The sequence below is a fragment of the Belonocnema kinseyi genome, chromosome 6, assembly GCF_010883055.1.
Source record: "Belonocnema kinseyi isolate 2016_QV_RU_SX_M_011 chromosome 6, B_treatae_v1, whole genome shotgun sequence".
Lineage (NCBI taxonomy): Eukaryota > Metazoa > Arthropoda > Insecta > Hymenoptera > Cynipidae > Belonocnema > Belonocnema kinseyi.
The window spans coordinates 141,543,591-141,564,498 of NC_046662.1; the positions used below are offsets into that span (position 1 = coordinate 141,543,591).

The following is a 20,908-nucleotide window of genomic DNA, read 5'->3' on the forward strand; positions in this document are numbered from 1 at the left end:
GAGGCCTGACATGGTTCTTCTTGACTTCGAGAAGCGAACCATGTTCGTTATGGAATTTTCGGCACCAGCTGACAAAAACATTATAACCAAGGAGAATGAAAAGAAAGAGAGGTATAGAGACCTTATAAGGGTCGTTTATTTATTATTTCGTTTTACTTAAACTAATTACTTCAAAAGATTTTTAATACTAAAGAACATTAATTATTCTTTTTTCAATGCTATCAGGTATGAAAAAGCTGTACTCTTAAAAACTAAGTAGAATTAAAAATAAGCAATTCCAAGTACAGTTTTGAACGCATAATGTAATTTTTGTGTTCGGATTTTATTTTGACGCAAATTAAACGAAATTGACGTTATTCAGATCAAAGATTTTAATTTCGTAAAATATACAATAAAAAAAAATTCAAAACAAAAAACTGATTTTGTGCTTTTATATCTCCATAATAATTCAATACTTTTTCTATTATACTCAGTTAAAATGATTATAGACATAATTGGAAAATATCCGAAAACGCCCCATAATTTCGTTCACTTTTCTGCTTGAAAATGTAATTTATCATCATTTATCTTTCCAATACTGATTTTTGTTTCAAAGGAGGTATTTGCATCGTTGAATGATTGATATAAAACATAATTATTTACTACTTCATATAGAATTTATTATCTTTTTGAATTAAAGTCTAGATTCCAAGAAACATAAAGTAAGTGTGCCAGTTATCAGAAGCTTAAGACGAATTTCAGATTTAAAATGCTTAAAAAACTATATTAAACATATTTAAAGCTTAAGAAGTGGGTTTTATCGAATAAAGCATACCTTTAGAAACGAAGAACACGACAGCTTACTAAATGTAAAATATTGCCCATCTGCCGACAACCCATGCATTGGCGAAGACTGGCACATTTACCTTATATTTTTTACAGTGTTTTACAGTAAAAAAATTGAAATTGCAAAAAACATAACTTTTACCAATAATTTTTGTAGGTCAACGTTTTACGCAGTTTAAAATATGGAAAATATCTAGATATTATCGGATTTGAACAAATAAGGAACCCTTTTGTTGATTATGCAATTATCAAAACATTTCACACCGAAAAAATTGTAAAAGGTTATCTATATGAAAGCTATAGACATTTTTTCAAATATGTTTGATAAACAAATAACAGCAACTGATACAAATGAACTTTTCCAATTTTTTCAGTGAGGAAGTTTCAAATAGTTAAATGGTGAACAAAATGAGCCCTGATTCATTAAGATCACAAAATATTAGGGGATTTTTCATGTCTTAAACTCTGTATAATTTTGACCTGCAAAGATTATTATTGCTAAAAATATATATTTTCATGGCTTCAATTTTTTTCCTAATGAAATATACCTTTCTTCAGCTTAGCTTCATATAGTATATATTTTTTAAAATTAAAGCATGAGTTCTAAGAAAAAGATACGTTTCACAATGAAAAAAATGAAAATCTAAAAAAACATAACTTTGACCAATAATCTTTATAGTTTATCTTTATAAGTTTTACGCAGTTCAAAAGACGGGAAACCTTGATACATTATGGGATTTTAACGAATTAGGATAATTTTGTTCATTATGCAATCACCAAAAATTTTCAAACCGCAATAATTATAAAACTTAATCTGTATGAAAGCTATAGACATTTTTTCAAATCTGTTTCATAAACAAATAACAGCAACTCACATAAATTAACTTTACCAATAATCTTTGTAGGTCAACGTTTTATGCAGTTTAAAATACTGGAAATCTCTAGATATTGTCGGACTTTAATGAATTAGGGACCATTTTGTTCATTATGCAGTTATCAAAACATTTCACACCGCAAAAATAGTAAAAGTTAATCTATATGAAAGCTCTAGACATTTTTTCAAATATGTTTAAAAATGATCAATACAAAAGACGTTTTAATAACTTCAGGGACAAAAAAAATTTTCTGCTTTTTAAAAACCTCTATTAAACGCACAGTTTTTGATTTATCTAAAAGAAAAAATGGATACTTAGTTTGAATATTAACTATTCCAAAAAGGGCTCGATACTTATTTATTCCATATTAATTTTTTTCATAGATTTCAATTTTATATTCTTACATGCTACCTGAAATAGTACCAAAAAAATATGATTTTTAGACCGATATAGAGTAAATTTCAAACACATACTAATTTTTATAGTTATAAAAACTTTCGGGCACCACTGAATCTTTTTTATTAATTTAAAAAATGTCCCCTTAGTTTCTTATCTAAGTATCTCCTAATGTATGTTGAAGCACTGATTCTGAAACGAAATTTTTTTGTAACATAAATATTCTTCGAGCTATTTAACATTTAATGTTAAATTTCGCGTAAAAAATCAAAAAATAAATTGCGCACTTGCAAAAACGTAAAAAACAACACCTCATAATTTTGTATACAGTGCTTTGGCGATTTTCGATCATTATCCATTATTTAGTTTGCAATTAGCATAGCGCTAATTTTTTAAACAAAATTTCGGTATTTTCTCTGGCATTTGAAAGGAAAATGTAATACTTGGTTTTATAAACATTCTGATCATTTTAGCAAAGTTGAAAAATAGCAGACCTCATGCAAACAAACAACAAACTTTTTTTTCATGTGAGTAATAAAAAGTATCAAATTTAGCGTTAAGATATAGATTATAATTATCGGTTAATTGTTTCTAAACAGTTCCTTCCCTAGGGGCTGTAAGACCTTGTAGTTGGTGGGGAGGCTTACGCGTGTGAGACATAGGGGTCAAACAGACCTCGGCCTGCATGTGTATGGATATGGATGAAAGAATTCCTATAAACGGACTCTCCTGGGTGTTTTAAGAAGGATCCATATAAACGGGCACTCTTGTTATGCATGATTGTAGTATGATAGAATGGTGAAAGAGCCTAGCTAACACGGGCCTTCTGGATCCCTGGGTCCAGGTCTCTCCCGGACCGATGTCCAATTTCTGAAATCGGCACGGGAATGACCAGTGGCCCGCACAGCGACCAAGAAATAGCCCTCCATTGGTATAGTGACCTCGAACGGGTATTCATTTAGTTTCTCGCTCAATGTGACCAGTTTTACCCCTAAGTAATAAGTTTTACCCTTGCATGCGGGGCTCTGCAGGGCCGAACCTTTTGTTTCCTTAGATACTCGTGGGAACCAAAATGGACTGGGTCCTAACGAGTCTAGCATAAACCTTTCATCCTAATCTGTCTCTTCGGCAAGCCTTACTCAGGCGGCGGCTGTGCCCCCAGCTCTTTCGGGAGCTGAGGGTGTGACGGTCCCTCTGAGTGACGCTATGGAAACGGGAGTTGCCAATACGTCCACCAGTAAGAAGAAACGCATCAACGATTCTCTGAAAAGAAGACTAAGGAGGCTAGCGCAGCGAGCTAGTGGAGCAGCTGCAGAACCTGACACACTGGCCACCACAACACCGATAACTGCTCTGAGGCTCAAAAGCGAGGAAGAAGCTCAGATGGCACCCCGCCGAGGAGGGGGTCAAGCCTGTGAAGCGGTACAAGGCGGTCCAGAAGCCGACGAACAAGGAGTCGTCGGGGGTTGGACTGACGGCCGTTCAGAGGAGTGACCCCCTGACTGTGGTGGTGACGGATACGAGTTACCCGGACTCGCTGCTCACTACAGTGTAGTTAGAGCTCCTCAGGGAGGCTACTGTAGGGCGCTCGAAAGAGGGTGCCTGAATTAATGGTCAAAATTAAATACCCATTTCTGCAGGGGAGGAGTCTTTGTATTTGTGGCAGCTGACCCAGTGGCTAAAGCTTCGCTACATAAGTTTTTAGCCGAGACAAGGCTTTGGGAAGGCGCATCTCTTAAGGTGGGTGGAGTTGAGTTGCTCCAGAAGATGGTTAAGGCTACGTCGTAGTTCACAGGTAAACTGACGGACTAGCAGGTGGTTCTCCGTCGGCTGGAGGGATTCAACCCATCACTTAAGACAGCGTTCTGGCGGATCATCAGGCACGATAGGTCTCAGGAAAAGGAAACAGCTAGAGAATTTAAGCATTTCCTAGTTGTGCAAATTCCTGAGTCACGGGCGTGGCTCCTTGTGGCCCTCAACAAAAGGTCCTTCTACCTTTATGGACAGGTCAACTTTAAAGTGGCCAACCAGGGGCAGGAGGTACCTGTCGATGGAAAGAAAGATCGGAATCAGACCCAAATGACTGCTCCCGGCCTAACCATTACCCAGATTAACTTGCATCTTAGCAAAGGCGCATCTGCAGTTTTGCAGAGGGGCTTGATTGTGAGGCACACAGGTATCTCACTAATCCAGGAACCCTGGTTAGTTCGAGATACCATTAGGGGTTTAGGGGGGGGGGGCTGGTTTTTGTTTCTGGGACCCCAAGGCGGCCAATCCAAGGGCAAGCATACTGGCGAAGGGAGTCAACGTCGTCCCGCTGTTTGGGCTATGTTCCAGAGACTTGTTGGTGATAGTCACGGATCTTACAGGAATAAGAAGGCTAGTTATGGGATCAGCTTACTTTCCATATGACAAAGACACCAATCCACCAGTGGAGGTACGTATACTGGTGGAATACTGCAAGGTAAAGGGTATTACTCTTCTGTTGGGGTGCGATGCTAACTCCTACCACACTTTGTGGGGTAGTACGGACATCAACTCAAGAGGTAATAACCTAGCGAAATACCTAATGACCACTGATTTAGATATTCTTAATACGGGGAACACACCGACGTTTTGTAATTCGGTCAGGGAGGACAGCACTCGCTGTAACTGTAGTTTTACAGATAACATCAAGAAGTGGAGAGTCTCAGATAAACCCACTCTCTCAGATAACTCACCGATAGAGTTCGTGTTGGAAGGCGCTGTACCCATCAGACCTAAATGGGTCAGAAATCCAAGAAGAATGGACTGGGGTCAGTTTTCCACAGAATTAAAAAGAACAATCTCAGGGGTGGCCAGGTCAATTGAGACGTGGATGCCCTGGTGATGGCGGCCGAGAATTTCAGGGAAGTCATTAAATCCACTTATGAAAGTAATTGCCGGCCTTCAAAAGTCTGAAAGGCTGGAGAGGCACACTGGTGGAATGCGAAACTCAAAGGGCTTCGCAGGCAAACCAGAGAGAGGTCCAGACGTGCCAGTTCTGGCAAAACGAAGGAACTATGGACTTCATTTACATCGATGAGGGATGAGTACAGGATTGCAATACGTAAGGCAAAGCATGAAAGCTGGGCCAACTTTTGCACTGATATCGAGAAAGAAGCAGAGCCGGCCAGACTTGACAAGCTGCTTTCTCGAAATCCGGATGCTATTCTCGGGACTCTAAAATTGCCCGACGGTGGATACTCAGAGTCTGACGGGGATACCTTGGCTAACCTGATCAAGGCACATTTTCCGGGCTTCACGAAGTCCGGATGGTATATAGCCAGATATATCCGCGATAAGGTCTTGTCAAGTAGTCCTCTTCACAAGCAACAACACGCCTATAGGGCTGATCACTCGACTGAGACGACCCTAAGCACAGCAGTTAACCTAATTGAAGAACAACTGAAGCAAAAAGGCCTCGCGATTGGATGAATTGCTTCATCTAGTCACGAGTCAGGGTCTCCACGTTAGAGGCTATGCGGACGATATGCTGGTTATCGTTCGCGGTCAGCATCTGGTTGCGCTCTTTGGAGAAATGCAGCAAGCACTAAGAATAGTAGATTCATGGTGTTAGACGACTGGACTTTCAGTCCATCCGAGTAAGACGGATGCAGTTTTGTCCAAATATCTAGGAGTCATTCTGGATAAGAAGCTGTCATGGAATGAGCACCCTGAAAACAAGTAGAAGAAGCTAGTAGCGACTTTTTGGCTCTATAGAAGAGCCATAGGGAAAATCTGGGGCTTGAAATCGGAGACACTTATGTGGATCTACACAGCGATCCTGCGACCCAGACTAACCTATGCGGCAGCCGTCTGCTGGACCAGGGTCGAACTTTCTACTGTGAAGTCCCGACTGGAAAGAATCAGTGGACTGATTCTGAGAGGTATCACTGGTGCCTCGAAGTCGACACCCACGATGGCCCTGGCGGCACTAATAGGTTTGGATATCAATCGACATCGCAAGGAGGCTGACACTGAGCATGCTCAGAGACAAAATGTCCACATGTCGCTACCTCTTCGACAAGAAGTACCCAGTTAGCCTATCCACGAAAGAGGAATGGGCGAATGGTGAGGCACACCTACCCAGTGATGGAGACAACTGGTTTTCAGATGGCTTCAGGAACAAGGAGAACGCTGGAGCAGGTGTATATCGTAGAAGGAACGGAATGGTCTTCACAATTGCGATGGGGTCCTACGCAACAGTACTACAATCTGAGATTATGGTCTTGCTCCAGTACGCCTACAAGGCAATGGAGTATGGCGGAAAAAGAAACATTCGCATATGCTCAGATAGCAAGGCTGCTATCATGGCTCTGAATTGAACAACGACCACGTCGCTGCTAGTATGAGAGTGCTTTGAGGCACTGAATAAGCTAGCGACAGAAAACCGAGTCACTCTGATCTGGATCCCTAGACACAGTGCCATCAGGAGAAAAGAGATATCGGACAGGCTAGCAAAGCTATCAGCAAAGGGAAATTTTACTGTACCTGAGCCAGAGGTAGGCATTTCCAGTAGGTTGGTCACTGAAGATATTAACAGTTGGCTGACCGAAGAACATCAGAATGAGTGGGATGCTGTCTCTGGCTGCAGATAGGCAAAAACACTCTTGGGCTGAAAGCTAAACCCTCATCGAGCAAAAGAAATACTTAAGGTTAGGAGGAATGTAATCAAAGTCCTAATATAAATGTTTATAGGACTTGGAAACCTCCGGTATTAGAGACATAAGATAGGGCTTGAAGAAAGTCCCCTCTGTCGTCTGTGCGGAAAGGATAATGAGACTTCCACTCATATTCTAGGTCACTGCCCTGCGATTGGGGTCATGCTTAAGGCTTATAATGGGACGCAGCGGGATCACCCAAGCGTCAGGGGCTGTGACGGTCTCAACCCAGAATTTTAATAATAATAAATCGAAATTCTAAACAGTTCAAGATCAGACCAATGAAACTCGACTAAAAAATAAAAATTGCAAAGGGAGTTCTCTAATGCTGAAAATGAAACGAGCATCCGATCGCGCGTTAGTATACAATTTTTGATAGGCGAACTGAGTCTAGAAAATATCTAGAAACCGTCTACATTTCCAGTACGGCTTACAGTCACAACTGTCTATCTTTTCTGTCCATCGTGTTCACAATCGTCTATCTTTCTGTATCATTTACTTTATCCCTTGTGGTCCCATGGGCCTCTCCTTTTCTATCTTTGCTGTTCACAAAAGCCTATCTTTATCTATTCTAGACTACCCACTATCAACGATAGATCTTTTTGATACCTAGCCCTTTGGATCCACTCAAAAATGTCTTCTTATCCGTTTCGAAAATGATCATTTATTTCGAATTTCAAACTCACACAAAATAATGTTAATCCAGCAAGGATTTATATGCCTAACAACATTTCCTAGCTTTGCGACTTACTAATCGAAGTTCGAACTCTGCAAAGGCGTCTGCTGACCCTACTGGGAACCTATCAGTACTAAGTCAGGGATGTGCGTCAACTAGCGCGCGCCTGGCTAGAAGTAGATAAGTGGAGGAATGCACGAAGGTAGGGCTATATTATATTTCGGAAAGGATAGAAATGGATTCACTTGGACAGGAAAATAGGGATTTAAAAAGATAGACGAAATTTTTTATTATCCAACGGACAGAAAAGGATAGAGGTAGATAAGTGGAGGATTGGTTTAGATAGAAAGACTGGGATGAAAGAAGATAGGGCTACCTTTTATTTTAGAACAGATAGAAACGGATTCACTTGCATAGGAAACGGGAAATTAAAAAAGTTAGACGAAATCTTAGATTCCCTAACGGATAGAAAGGATAGAGGCGGATAAGCTGTGGATTTATTTAGATAGAAAGTGGGATTCAAGAAGATAAGGCTATCTTAGATTTTAGAAAAGATAGAAAAAGATTCAATGAGATAACAAGATAGGGATTGAAAAAGACAAGATTTTGGATTGCAACTAATGTAATAGTGTAGTGGTTGAGATAATCGATTTGCGTGCTCAGGTTTGTGCGTTCGAATCCTCTCACTGCCTGCGCCATTTTGAATTGTATTATAGGCGTTGTAACTTACAAATACTAATTAATATAAGTATACCCGAAAATACGTGTAAGGATTAACCATGTGTTTATTTATTAGTTATTTCTTAGCAATATTTTTTCACAATTTATAGTGCTAATAAAAACTATAATCTATACCGTTAACTTAAGTTAGATCTGTTTATATTATATGTCAAAGTGATATGATAATTCGGAGATGCGGCATCGAGGAACAGTGCCGAGTAGCGACTAAAACGGTAAAATCTACTGATCCCCAGTTCAGCACCAATTTATAATTGACACTGGTAACCATCAATGATTATTATATTTAGTTGCCCATAATTGAGACTCCGGATTCTATAACCCTGCATAAAATTTGCCTGGCCGATTATGGCTGCTCTAGTTGGCCCCTGATGGCTTGAAAATCAGTTTTCGAAAATTCAACTTTTTAACATATCACTTTGTAGGAAATTTCATGGCGGATATTTTTTCTCTCCAGAAAAAAGTTGTACCTTTAACAGATTTGTCCTTTAAACTTTTCTTAAGATAATGAGCAATTCAAAATTCATTGGTTTTGTTAAATAAAAAAGTTAGAAACTTTTTGGATAAGCAGTATCAAAATAATGCTATACAATTTTCAAACACTTCGTTTATCGAGGGAATTTTGAGTAGGTCCACTATTCCAGTGAAAGAAATATTTATTAGATATAATATAGTTTTCTGAAAAGTATTACCTTCATTGAATTATTCGTTAACAAAATAGAATCATTCAAATAGCACTGAACGTGTGTGTGAGAGAGGTGATAACTTCGGATCCCGGTTGCTCCGCACCATTTAGCCCGCTAGGATACTTCATGTTTGTAAATAATGGTCTAAAAATAGGTTTACATTAAAAACATAATGTAAAAAGAAAACGAGTACAACGTCAATTCATTTTGAAGATTAGCCAGGGAAGTACGACACATCTCATAAAATTTAGAGAACACTGAATTTTATTCCTAAGCAAATATATCTATAGATATGGAAAATGATTAATGAAAAAATTAAATGTCGTCGAGTTTGCCACAAACTCCACAGTCCATCTGGAGGTAGAAAGAAAACAAGAAATGAAAAAATATGGCTAATAATATTAGCAAGGGAAAAAAAGGTATTTTTACATACTTTCTTTGAAGATCAAAATTTCAATACTTATGAAAAAGAATAAAAAATAAATTACTAATTTTAAACATTATTTTCTTTATTATTTTTATTTTGTAAAAATAAGCATAAGTAGAATTTTGGGCATGTTTTATATGCATATACTACCGTCAACTTCTGGAAATAAAGAAAACAGCATTTTTTTATTCAGTAATACATTAAAAATATTAAGGATATTTTCAGTATAAAGTCAAGCACATTACTCCATTTTTAACTTGATTTATGAAGTCAGAAAATGTAGCCACATTGATAAGTCTAAACAATTTTATAGAAGAAATATAAATTAACTATAGAAAGAATAGTTTCGAGCGTAGTTTTTTACTTAAGGGCATGTGATACTTCATCGTGTAGTCAATCGGGTAGAGTTCCCCCGGTTTTCCCACAAAACTGAAATTTTTTAAAAACTGAATTCGGAGATGCTATAAAATATCATAACGGACGTCCCCGGACTCTTTTTGGAGGGATAATAACAAAAAAAAATTATTGTGCTAAATAATAATTTTATGCATGCGTGCATTATTTTCAGGTTATGTCATTTTTCATCTCTGCCTTTCCGATAATTTTGAAATTTTTTATGAAACAAACATTAAAACTTTTCTGAATTAATCCAAAAAATAGTGTTTGTGGACGTCCGTTATCATGTTCGCTATCATTTCTCAAATTTTTGAGATAAAATATTTATTATTCTAGAAAAAACCAAGGGAACCTAAAACTGGTAAAATCGACAATTTTCTAAGTATCACATGCCCCTAAAAATAGTTAGACTAAGTTTTCTATTTTATTTTCACTTCAGGAACTAGCCGTAATTCTGATTTAATCTCTACTATACTGTATCAGTTTATTATGTTCTTGCTAACATTTTCTACAAACTCTATTTATGCTGTTTTTACAAAAAGCACTGAATACGTGCTAAATCATTTTTAACTTATCATTGGTATAATTACAGTGAAACTCTTCTATAGTGCCGATTTTGGGACTGACGGTGGGTGGGAACTGAATCATTATAGCCCGCTCCGCTTTTGTTTGTTAAAGGCTGAGTGCTCTCCTAAGTGTCAACCGCAGACCCCGCGCAGCTCCTGTTACACCTACCCTCAGTTGGCCACGATTCTCAAAAGTGCTATAGAAGGGAGGGTTATATAAGGGTTTCACTGTACTAGTAAGTTTAGTTCTAACGGAAACTAGAAAAATGAAGCTGTAGAGAATATTTTAAGGAAAAAAGAGCTATTGGTAGCAATTTAAACTTTTAGGTTGAAAATTAATTTTTTTGTTTCAAGAATTATCATTTTGTTTAAATAAATCTTTATTATATGCCAATAAACATTTCTTTCACTGAAATATTGGGCTTGTTCAAAATTCACTCGATAAGCGAAGATTTTGAAAATTACCTAACATTATTTTGATACTGCTTGTCCAAAAAGTTTTAACTTTTTTATTGGACAAAACAAATGAATTTTCAATTGCACATAATTTTAAGAACAGTTTGAAGGACAAGTCCTCAAATTTTCGTCTTCGAATATTAAGAACTTTGTCTTTCGGAGCGAGTTGAAGTGAAAATATTTAGTAAATTTGCTTCTCTCAAAAATTAAGTTTTAAATATATTTTTTACAGAATCGGTAAAAGATACAACTTTTTTCCAAAAAGAAAAAATCTGCGCCATGAAATTTCCTACAAAGTGATATGTTAAAAAGTTGAATTTTCGAAAACTGATTTTTAAGCCATCAGGGGCAAATTCGAGCGGCCTAAATCGTCCAGGCAAGTTTTATGCGGGGTTATAGAATCCGGAGTCTCGATTGTAACATTTACTGAACTTTTGTGTTGTCCATATAGGTACTTGGACGATCAGTAGATTTAACTTGGGTTTCAGTAAAACAAAAAAAAGAGAGATATAAAGATCACATGAGAGAATTACGACAGCTGTACCCGGAATATTCTGTTAAGCTAGTCGTCCTGATTATCTGTGATCTTTGAGGTACCAAAATTTAACTGTGTAATAGCCTAAAACATCCCTGCGTGTCAACGAAATGCTAAAACACTTGCGGCGGAAATCCAGAAGGCAGTCGTCCTTGTATCGCCGTGTGTCCTCAGGGTGCACGATACTTTTCTGGATCCTCGTATTGAATCCCGCGGTGGTATTTTTGACAAACTTTTAGCCATGTATGTATATCAGCTATAGGATTTATCTCCTCTAAGTACCAATGCTTGAAAAAATTTACTTTCTTCATAAACCGTATTTATATGTTACGTGAAACCTTTCTTTTATTTTTGACTGCCAAAATTCTCGTCGCCAGTAACTTAATTCATTATGATACAACTTTTTTAAACTCTTTTCCTTAGTAAGATATTTATAACGATGAACTCCCTAAAAGGAATCTATGTTCAATTTTCACATAATGTGGGTAAGGAATGCAGAATACGTAAATTTGTATATATTGTACACTGCCGTATTGAAAAGTACTCGGATCCGAATCGAAACATTATCCACCGAAAAATTATAATCTAAAACATCAAATATTAAAGAAGGCTAAGCCTAAGTCAGGATGGGCGATCTAATCTGGCAAGAAATGCAGACGCAGGCCTAGACCCCGCTTGACATCGGCTGCATACAGTGCGACGATTATTATTGATGTTCTTACCTTCGTATTTACCAGCAATAAGATCTGATTTTTGAGATTCGGCTTCAGTTACGACCTCAGAGTTTTCTCCAGTTAAAGCGATAGCAACTTTATCTGAATTTATGAGCTTCAGCGAAATATTATGAAAACTTTTATCCTCTTCATATTCGTTAGACTCATATTTTTTGGTCATTTGTTCTGAAAGTATATTTACTTCTGATGCTGGAAACCAATTCACTCTATCATTATCTCTTCTATTCTGCTCTTGTAAGCAACCTAGTTTAAATTGCATCAAAAATGTTAGTTGCATGGAATGTTGAAGCTAAAAAATACGTTAGTATCACACACTCATTACACAGTCCCCATATGCTCTCCCACCACACATCCTATTTTATGTACTACATTCTACCGGAAACGATATATACATAGTGCAGGATCAGGTCATTGCATTATGTGTTCGAATGCTTTGATTGTTTAAATATCAAATGAAAAAAAGTCAACAACAACGGACAAGGTCAAATTTTACGATATTACAAGGTGGATAGAAAATGGCCGGAGCGCATAACCCTAAATTGGCTGCGTGACTAACAGTCAATAGCGAGTAACTAGATTGTTGGCACGCATTGCTCATCAGCCGTAGAGGAAGAGCGGCCAGTGCCTTAAAAGAGTTTTTAAAGCACTATTGCGTGCAAATATGCAGAATATTCGAGTTTTCGATGGAATGTATTAGAAAGAATATTTTCCATAAGATGTCTACTACGAAGGAATAGTAATGAGTAGTATCCCTGTAAGTGGGGAGTAGGATGAAAAATGTCCAAGAGATCGCTAATGCTTGCCAAGGAAACAAAGGATATATCGCTTCCGCGCACACGCGCATTGTCATAGTCGGGCCACGTGACATTTCCGCGCCAAAAAGGCTGCAGTCTCACTCCAGTATGCTGAATTTCGAAGAAAATGTAAGGCAATCGAATGGAGATAAAAAGTGATACGTTAACAACAATGGGCATGCGCATTGAAGCGATATATGTTTTACACGCTTGCAAACACTAATGCTTCAACCGCATGCGTATCAAATCTCTGTGCTCACGTATATTAGACGCTATTTTTTGTTAAACAAACGTCGTAGAAAGTTATTTAACGCCTTTTTACTTTTTTCACCGTGTTTTCAAGCCCGTACGATATTTCTCACCCCTATTTGTTATTTTTCAAAATATGCGAAACCCGTAAATTAAAAATTTTGTGTGCTGCTAGATTTTAGCAAACACTTGTTAAAAGTTTTAATTGGAAAATTTTTCTGTCGGCAAAGTCTGCCGGAAGTATATACTCGAAATTTTTTTATATTGCACTAGGAGTGAAAATAATTTAAATGCATTTTTATACAAGTCTGCAGTGCGTAAAGTTTTTTATCTTTAAACTGCGTGTGTGTGTGTGTGTTGTAGAAAACGCCTCTTTCCAATTTCTAAATCAGCAGGAGTGAAAAGGATTGTCTTTTATTATTGTAAACAAAAAATTTTAATCACGTTTAAAATAATGTATATCTTTAGCATTCTACAGTCATTGTATACCTAATAAAAATGATAAAGTAAAACTACCGTGCAGGGTGACGCATAATCTGTTGACGATTTCAAATTTGAATAAACTCTGTTTCAAGTTATATAAAGCGACGAAAACGCAGTCTACAGAAAGTGTGAAGTGTCAAATTTGATCTCATACTAGTTGGTAGTATCATGGCGTATTTCACGAAGGAACAACGTGTGTTTGCTATCTAGTCTTTTTTTAGACGTTGTGAATCCGCCGTGCGCCTGAAACGTGGATTTCGCAAACAAATTAAGATTCGGTCGCGAAAACCAATGTTTGCACGTGACACGATACTGAAGTGGGTAAAAAACTTTCGGAAGACAGAGAATGCACTCAAATACAAGGTCAACTGGCCGTCGAAGACTGCAACGCACTTCTGACAACATCGAATGTCTACGCTTCAGAGTCATCACCAGTAATATGCGACGAATGGATTCCCACGAAACATTCAGCGCTTGACTGCGTTTCCGTATCGAACGATGAGAGCTGGCGATGACACTGACGCGCACACGCTCGATGTTATCGGAAGTGTGTAGACACCACCGATGGCCAGTTGACCTTCGATTGAGTGAACCGTCAGTCTTGCGAAAGTTTTTTACTCAGTTCATTATCGTTCCTCGAACAGGAATCGGTTTTCGCTGCGGAGTATCGCATTACTTGCCAAAAACACGTTGCACGCGCACGACAAACTAAATATTTACAAAAAAAACACTACACAGTAAACGCACGTTGTTCCGTAGTGAAATACGCCATAATACTACCAACTTATATGAGATGAAAATTGTCATTCCACACTAACTGTAGAGTGCATTTCCGTGTTTTTATCTAACTTTCAACAAATTTTATTTAAATTTGAAATCATCAAAAAATTATGGGCCACCCTGTGTTATCACAAATTATAAGAAAATAGAATACATAATCTAAATGGACTAACTATACATAAATTGACTAAAATAACGAGTTATATTAAAATTTCTAATTAATAATAAGCTCGATATTTTAATCAAATTAAGCAAATTTAATCCATTTAAATTCTTGCATTCAATTTATTTATAATTTGTTTTAAAAATAAAGTAAGCTTACTGAGTGACTTTTTTAAAGAATGTATAGGATAACCTTAACAAGCTTTTACTCAATTACAGATATAAAACTAAACAAATTTCCTTTAAAGGCCCGTAAACCTACGAATTTCAAAATAAAAAAAAATGTCGCGACCCACCGTATCGTCTAAACGGATCTAGCAGGGTATTTCTCTCAGATCCCTTTAATTGAAGATGCAGAAGTCTAACAGGGTCTAGCTGGGTTCTTGCTGGAATTTTAACGAAAAATGCTTTTGAAGTGCTTTGTGTAGATTATGAAATTTCATAAAGGACCCCGCACAAAATACTAAGAAAAAAGTATACAGTCAATTGGGATGAAACCAGCGGGATTATATTCTTTGAAGTACCCTGAATATAAGTTTTTATGTACACTATGTCTAAATTTAAACAGTGATTACACCTAGTTATTTCATTTATTCATCCAGTAACAATTAAGGGCATTTGATACTTCGTCGTGTGGTCAATCGGGTACAGTTCCCCGACTTTTTTTCAACAAAAATGAAAATTTTTAAAAACTGAATTCGGAGATGCTATAAAATATCATAGCGGACGTCCCCGGACTCTTTTTTGAAGGATGATAACAAAAAAATTTATTGTGCTAAATAAAAATTATATGCATGCATTATTTTGAGGTTACGTCGTTTTTCATCTCTTCCTTTCCGAAAATTTGGAAATTATTTATAAAATAAACTTTTTTGATTGCCGGTAAATAAGGTTAGTTCCAGGAGATTAGTTACTATGTTTATTTGTAAGTCCAAAGTTTTTGGCCAAAAATATTATTTAGTTTGGAAGTAACGCTCGGGAGCATTGTAACACAGATAACCTCGAAATATACGCACACATTGTTAGCAATATCAAAATTTGTTTGAAAAAAACACAAAAACAGTGTGCGGGGACGTCCGTTTGCATGTTCGCTATCATTTCCCAGATTTTGAAGACAAAATATTTCTTATCCTAGGAAAAAAGCCGGGGGAATCTAACACTGAGCAAATAGAAACTAATTTCTAAGCGCTATGCAAATTAATCACAGTTTGCTAAATTAAAACTTTTTTGAATTAACCCACAAAAAAGTGTGTGGGACGTCTGTTAGCATGTTCGCTATCATTTCCCAAATTTTTAAGACAAAATATTCCTTATTATAGAAAAGAAGCCGGGGGTACCTAAAACTGGTAAAATCGACAATTTTCTAAGTATCACGTGCCTTTAATAATTATTAAAACAAAATTAATTAAAAAATGCACATTGGTCTATTTTTCAATATAAACCACTTTTTCCACATAATACTGCCAAAAACTAATGTTTAAAATTTGTTAGAACACTTGCATGTCGATCTACAGTAGTCATAGATATGAACATTTTTAGGAACCAATTTTTCTTTTTTTTATACAGGGTGTCTCACCACCTATACAACCCCTTATACTATATAACAGTGCACAAAAAAATAAACAGAAAAGTCCTCTAGCAAAAAGTGTACGAAGCCACATACGTACAAGGGGTCGCTAAAACTCGAAGTTTGCTCAGAATTGGTAAATTAGACCGAACTTTGAATCTTTATTATGTACTGTCACATTGTACAAGGCATTGCATAGGTTTTTGGACACCCTGTATAATAAACTTCCAATACATGTTTTTTCGAAACCTATTAAAGATTTTTTTGCATAAAGTACAGTCAACGGACTTCGGCGCAACTATCTAATACAACGTCCAATCTCCATCGTTATACAGAATGGTCTGACACCTTTTCGGCTGGTTTTCCGCCATTTTTTTTGCCGTTCAAAACCACCTGTTTACGAACGTCTTCGACTTTCTCATGAATTTAGCAGCCGCAATATAGGTTATATGTGAACATTTTAGATGGATATAAAATCAGAGCGCTTCAAAATACTTAGCGTGCACAACACTCATTTTGAGTTACGTGTGACCACTAGGACAGTTCCGGCGATACTAAAACAACTAGAGAATTGCGCCGTAGTCCATTGAATATACTTTCATGCAAAAAAGAGAAAAGATCTTCAATATTTTTTAAAAAATCAGGAACTTTTCTTGATGGACAACCCGGTAAGAAGGCTTGCATTAGAAAGTATTGAAAAATTACATGAATCCAGTGGCAACGTGAGAAACATTTAATACTTTTGGATCCCGTTTTTGTCCTCCCGTTTTGAATCTCCATAGCAGTTGAAGTTATCTCTTAAATTTAATTGCAAATTTTATGCTTTTGGAGAGCGTTCTAATGCTTCTCTTTTCCTTTACACACCCTCCACACACTTACTTGGTGGTGGAAGGGGGACCTACAGTTTAAGGTGGGTTCCGAACCACCAAGAGCAACAGCCTTAAGTACTTAGAGAAACCCTTTTTCTCTAGAGGTACCGGTCCCACGACTCTCCGGAGATGAACAACTACTCCCTTGCTAGGCTAGTGTTCACCGCATGGTCCACCGAGACTCTTCCAGAGTGCGAGGCGGGAATCGAACCCGCAAGCCGAAGGAGTGGGTCCAAAGCCTACGCTTTAGCCCCCACGACCATCGTCCCACATTCAGAGGGACAACTGTTTTATCGTTTTGGGCGAGCTGTTGCCTCTCAGTGGAAAGGCCGCTATCCCGACGTGTGAGTGCAACGTCTCTCCGTCTGGCAGGATGAGCAGCAATACCACTCTGAGGCGATTCTTTCAAACGTTTGGGTTTGAAGATATCCGAGACACCTTGATAGGTTATAATCTTCCTTTTGCAATGCACGGCTGCTAGACTGATTGACATAACCTAATCGGTTTTTAAGAAAAATTATGCTTAAAAAACGTTTAGGTTATGTTAATAACAATAAAGTTAAACAATATAAATAATTAGGCTATGTCAAAATAAGACTTAAGTCTTATTTTTTCGAACTCTGTAAATGTTGTATATATATAAGATAACATTAATGCGATCCTGGCTTAAATAATTGAATTAATATAGTTGCTTGAGGTGATCAAATCAAAATTTAAAAACAAGTTTTAAAAAGAACTATTGTGCAATTTCATGCGGGGCGTCTACGTCTTCCTTTTTAGAACAAATTGAGAAAAAGATTCATGAAAATCGGTTAATATTTACAGTAATTATGGAAACATTGAACTATATACAAAAGTGTACCCTTTGCCAAAAACTTGGCATCTACTCCCTCAGTCTGAATAATGAGTATTCTATTAAAAAGTACTGATTAAGAAGTCTTGTTTCCCAGTCCAATGTTTTAGTCTTATATTTAATGCTGTTTTTTACGAATGAATCAATAACTTTAGAAATGGACTTAAAATTAGAAAAATGTTATATCTATTGGTCGACGTATTATGAAAATGAACAAATTGTGGCAAATTCAGGAATCTTTTAAAAATACAAGAAATTTTTTTTTTAACTTGTAGTAAAATCATAGCGAACCCCAATAAATAAAACCATTCATTTTCAAACAAGACGATTTTTTAACGAATAAGATACATATTTAACGAGATAAATTACATTTTTTACAAACCAGTTCTACTCTACACCAAGTGGTTGAAATTGCAACCTATAAGAATAATATTTTACCGAATAAATAGTACTTTTCATTGAAAATAAATTAAACACAAATGAGTCGAAAATCAATAATTTTCAAACATAAAACAGAAGTATTTTTTAACCAAATAGAGGAATTCTTATTCATAAAATAAAAATTATAAACTTTCAAACAAAAGTTCAATAGTTAGATTTCAATTAAGTTTCAGTTAAGTTACAATTCGATTTAGTCCAATCTTCACTGGTGATGGAAATAATTAATTGCAATAGATGTTGCAAAAACGTATTTCATATTATGGGAAATACGTGTTTTCTCCATGGGGCTTGTGCAAACTCTACACTTAAATTTTTCCCAAAACAAAATAAATAGTTTCATTTTGGCCGGAATTCAGACACTTTTTCGGGCGATATGTACAAAACATATCAATGAAGATACCTTCAATACTGGAAGTATTCGAAGTTATTCGAAGTTAATAAGACTTCATAATCAGAAGTTTTTAATTGAATACTCATTATTCAGACCAGCTTGTGCTGGTTCTGCTTGCTCGGTCGTGGTAAAGCGGCTTTCCTTCTGTTCACATGATACGAGCGACTTGAAAACATGTGATCTCGTATCCATAATTTCAAATCTTTATATATTGTCGCCATCCGCAATCACTTTGTCATAACACTGTGTAATTAATCGATTTTCACCAAGTGTAATATACTTGTAATATTATTTTTTACATGTGAACTTATAATTTCGAATGCCTAACTAAATTTTCCTATTCTTTAAATTGGCAATGCACTTGGCTTTTATTAGAACTTAAAATCTTAATACCACATTTTCAAATAAACTTTGTAATTATTGGAAATGTAAAACTGGTTCTTTGAGTCGAATAAATCAAACTTAAAAAATCACGAGTTTTAGTGACTTCTAAGACATAAGCCTCTTTTTCATCTTCTAAAAAAATACTTAAAACCTATAGGAATAATCTATTGAACACGGTTTCAATTCTAAATAGACCCCGTTCGCGATTGATCTGTAATTCTCGCGTGCACTTTTCTATGATGTCTGTGTGCGATGAAAAAAAGTGCTTCCTGCTCTATACGCCTCTTAGCGAGCACAACTTAGACCACATGACTTATCCTACGCGAAAAAGTGATTCTTAAGTAACTATGATCTTATTAAGAATCCTTTTTTATTTAAAAAAAGTGTTGAAAAACTAAAGAAATTACGGGATATTTCCGGTTACTATTTGAAATCTACCCCACTCACGCATGATCTGCAATTCTCGCGTAATCTTTCAAATTTGGTTTTGTGACTTTAATGAAGTTCTTCTTGGTATTTTTCAAATCTAAAACTGTCTCTTAGCAAAGTGCTAAGTCACTTTTTTAAGCTCCTGTTTCAGCTACTCACTCTACAGGGCATAAAGCATAAATCAATAAAGCATAAATATAAGCATGTATGTTCCGTCGTCACACATTTTTTGCCAGGCAAAGCAGGCCGTTCGATTCAGTGTTCTTACGAACTTGGTTACGCGTAGAGCTCTACCGCGACCAAAACGCCTCCTTGGAAACGCCTGCGTGGCAATCTCTAAATTCGTATTCCTCCAATTCATACGTGAATATGGGATGTTCGTTTAACCCCACCGATTTCTATCGAATGGAATCGGGATGAATCTCGTCTTCTTTTCACCAAAACAAAAGGAACGAACGACCTCGCTGCGAGTGTGACGCCAACGCCGCACAGTGGGGTATTTTGGATTTGTTCGTGCAAAAAATCGACTACTCGTCAATTTTCAACGGAAATAATTTTTTTTTTTAAATACTCGTGAATAAATTTACTGACCGAGAGATACGCCACTATTACGGATTGAATCGTCAGTACGTCAAAAAAACGTCGACCAACGTCGGCAGTCATCGGCCGATTTTTAGGCTATTCAGATGTCAGTAATATTTGGTAATTCGTACAAACAATGCTTAATGCTCATTGCTTTCTATGTTTTCAACCATTACAAGTGCAAACCTTTCTATTCTCATTCCATTTTTGCAATAATAGCTTTAAATAATAGTTAATAAACGTTCATAACGTTAATACTTTAATTTTCAAATTATTCGACCGAGACACGTTTATTCTGAAGAAATAAACGAAAAAGTATTTTTTAGAATTTTAAATCTTTTTTTCTTACAGTATTGATCCCCTAGAATCAAACCGAAGGGCCTATGACAAAGCCACCGAACGGGTCCTCGGGTTGTGGATAGAGGTTCCCTGTACCAAAGGTTGCTGCTAAATATGGTTACAAAAATAACTAGGCAGTCGCGGACAATTGTTCATAGGTGATCCCGAAGGAATTAACCCACAAGCGGAGGTGTGAAAATAGTGCCGAAAGCTGAATGGCACTTGGGTGAGGTGTCTAGAACGGTGACTCTGGGATACCGGGCGACCTCTCAGAGTACGCAGCCTTATCCTTGCATGCAGGGCTCTACGAGGATGGACGAACCCCTTTCCTTCGCTTCTCGTGGGAACAACAATAACAACACCAAACATAGTTGTAGTAAGTGCGGTTCAAAATAAAAGAACGCGCAGGGCTCCCGACAATGGATCGGCCAATAATGCCGACCAATTTAGAGCTGGAGAAGCCAATGAAAATGGATTCATTGCGATGGATCGGCGGGATCTCGCGACCTTTCGGTGGAAGGAGCGACTGAATCACGACTTGATAGAGTGCTAAAATGCGAGTGTGGCCCCTGAATGGGGTTAAATGGCACGGC

The 20,908-nt window shown here is 36.9% G+C and overlaps 1 protein-coding gene across 7 annotated transcripts in view; it reads right to left on the reverse strand.

The window, feature by feature from the left end:
* LOC117175710 (histidine protein methyltransferase 1 homolog) overlaps positions 1-20,908 on the reverse strand; it is a 195,262-nt gene that overhangs the window by 67,561 nt on the left and 106,793 nt on the right. For all 7 annotated transcript variants that reach the window (XM_033365477.1, XM_033365476.1, XM_033365475.1 and 4 more), the window contains one exon: positions 11,981-12,235. In XM_033365477.1, coding sequence (XP_033221368.1) covers positions 11,981-12,235 — 255 coding nt within the window. The remainder of the gene's footprint in view (positions 1-11,980; positions 12,236-20,908) is intronic.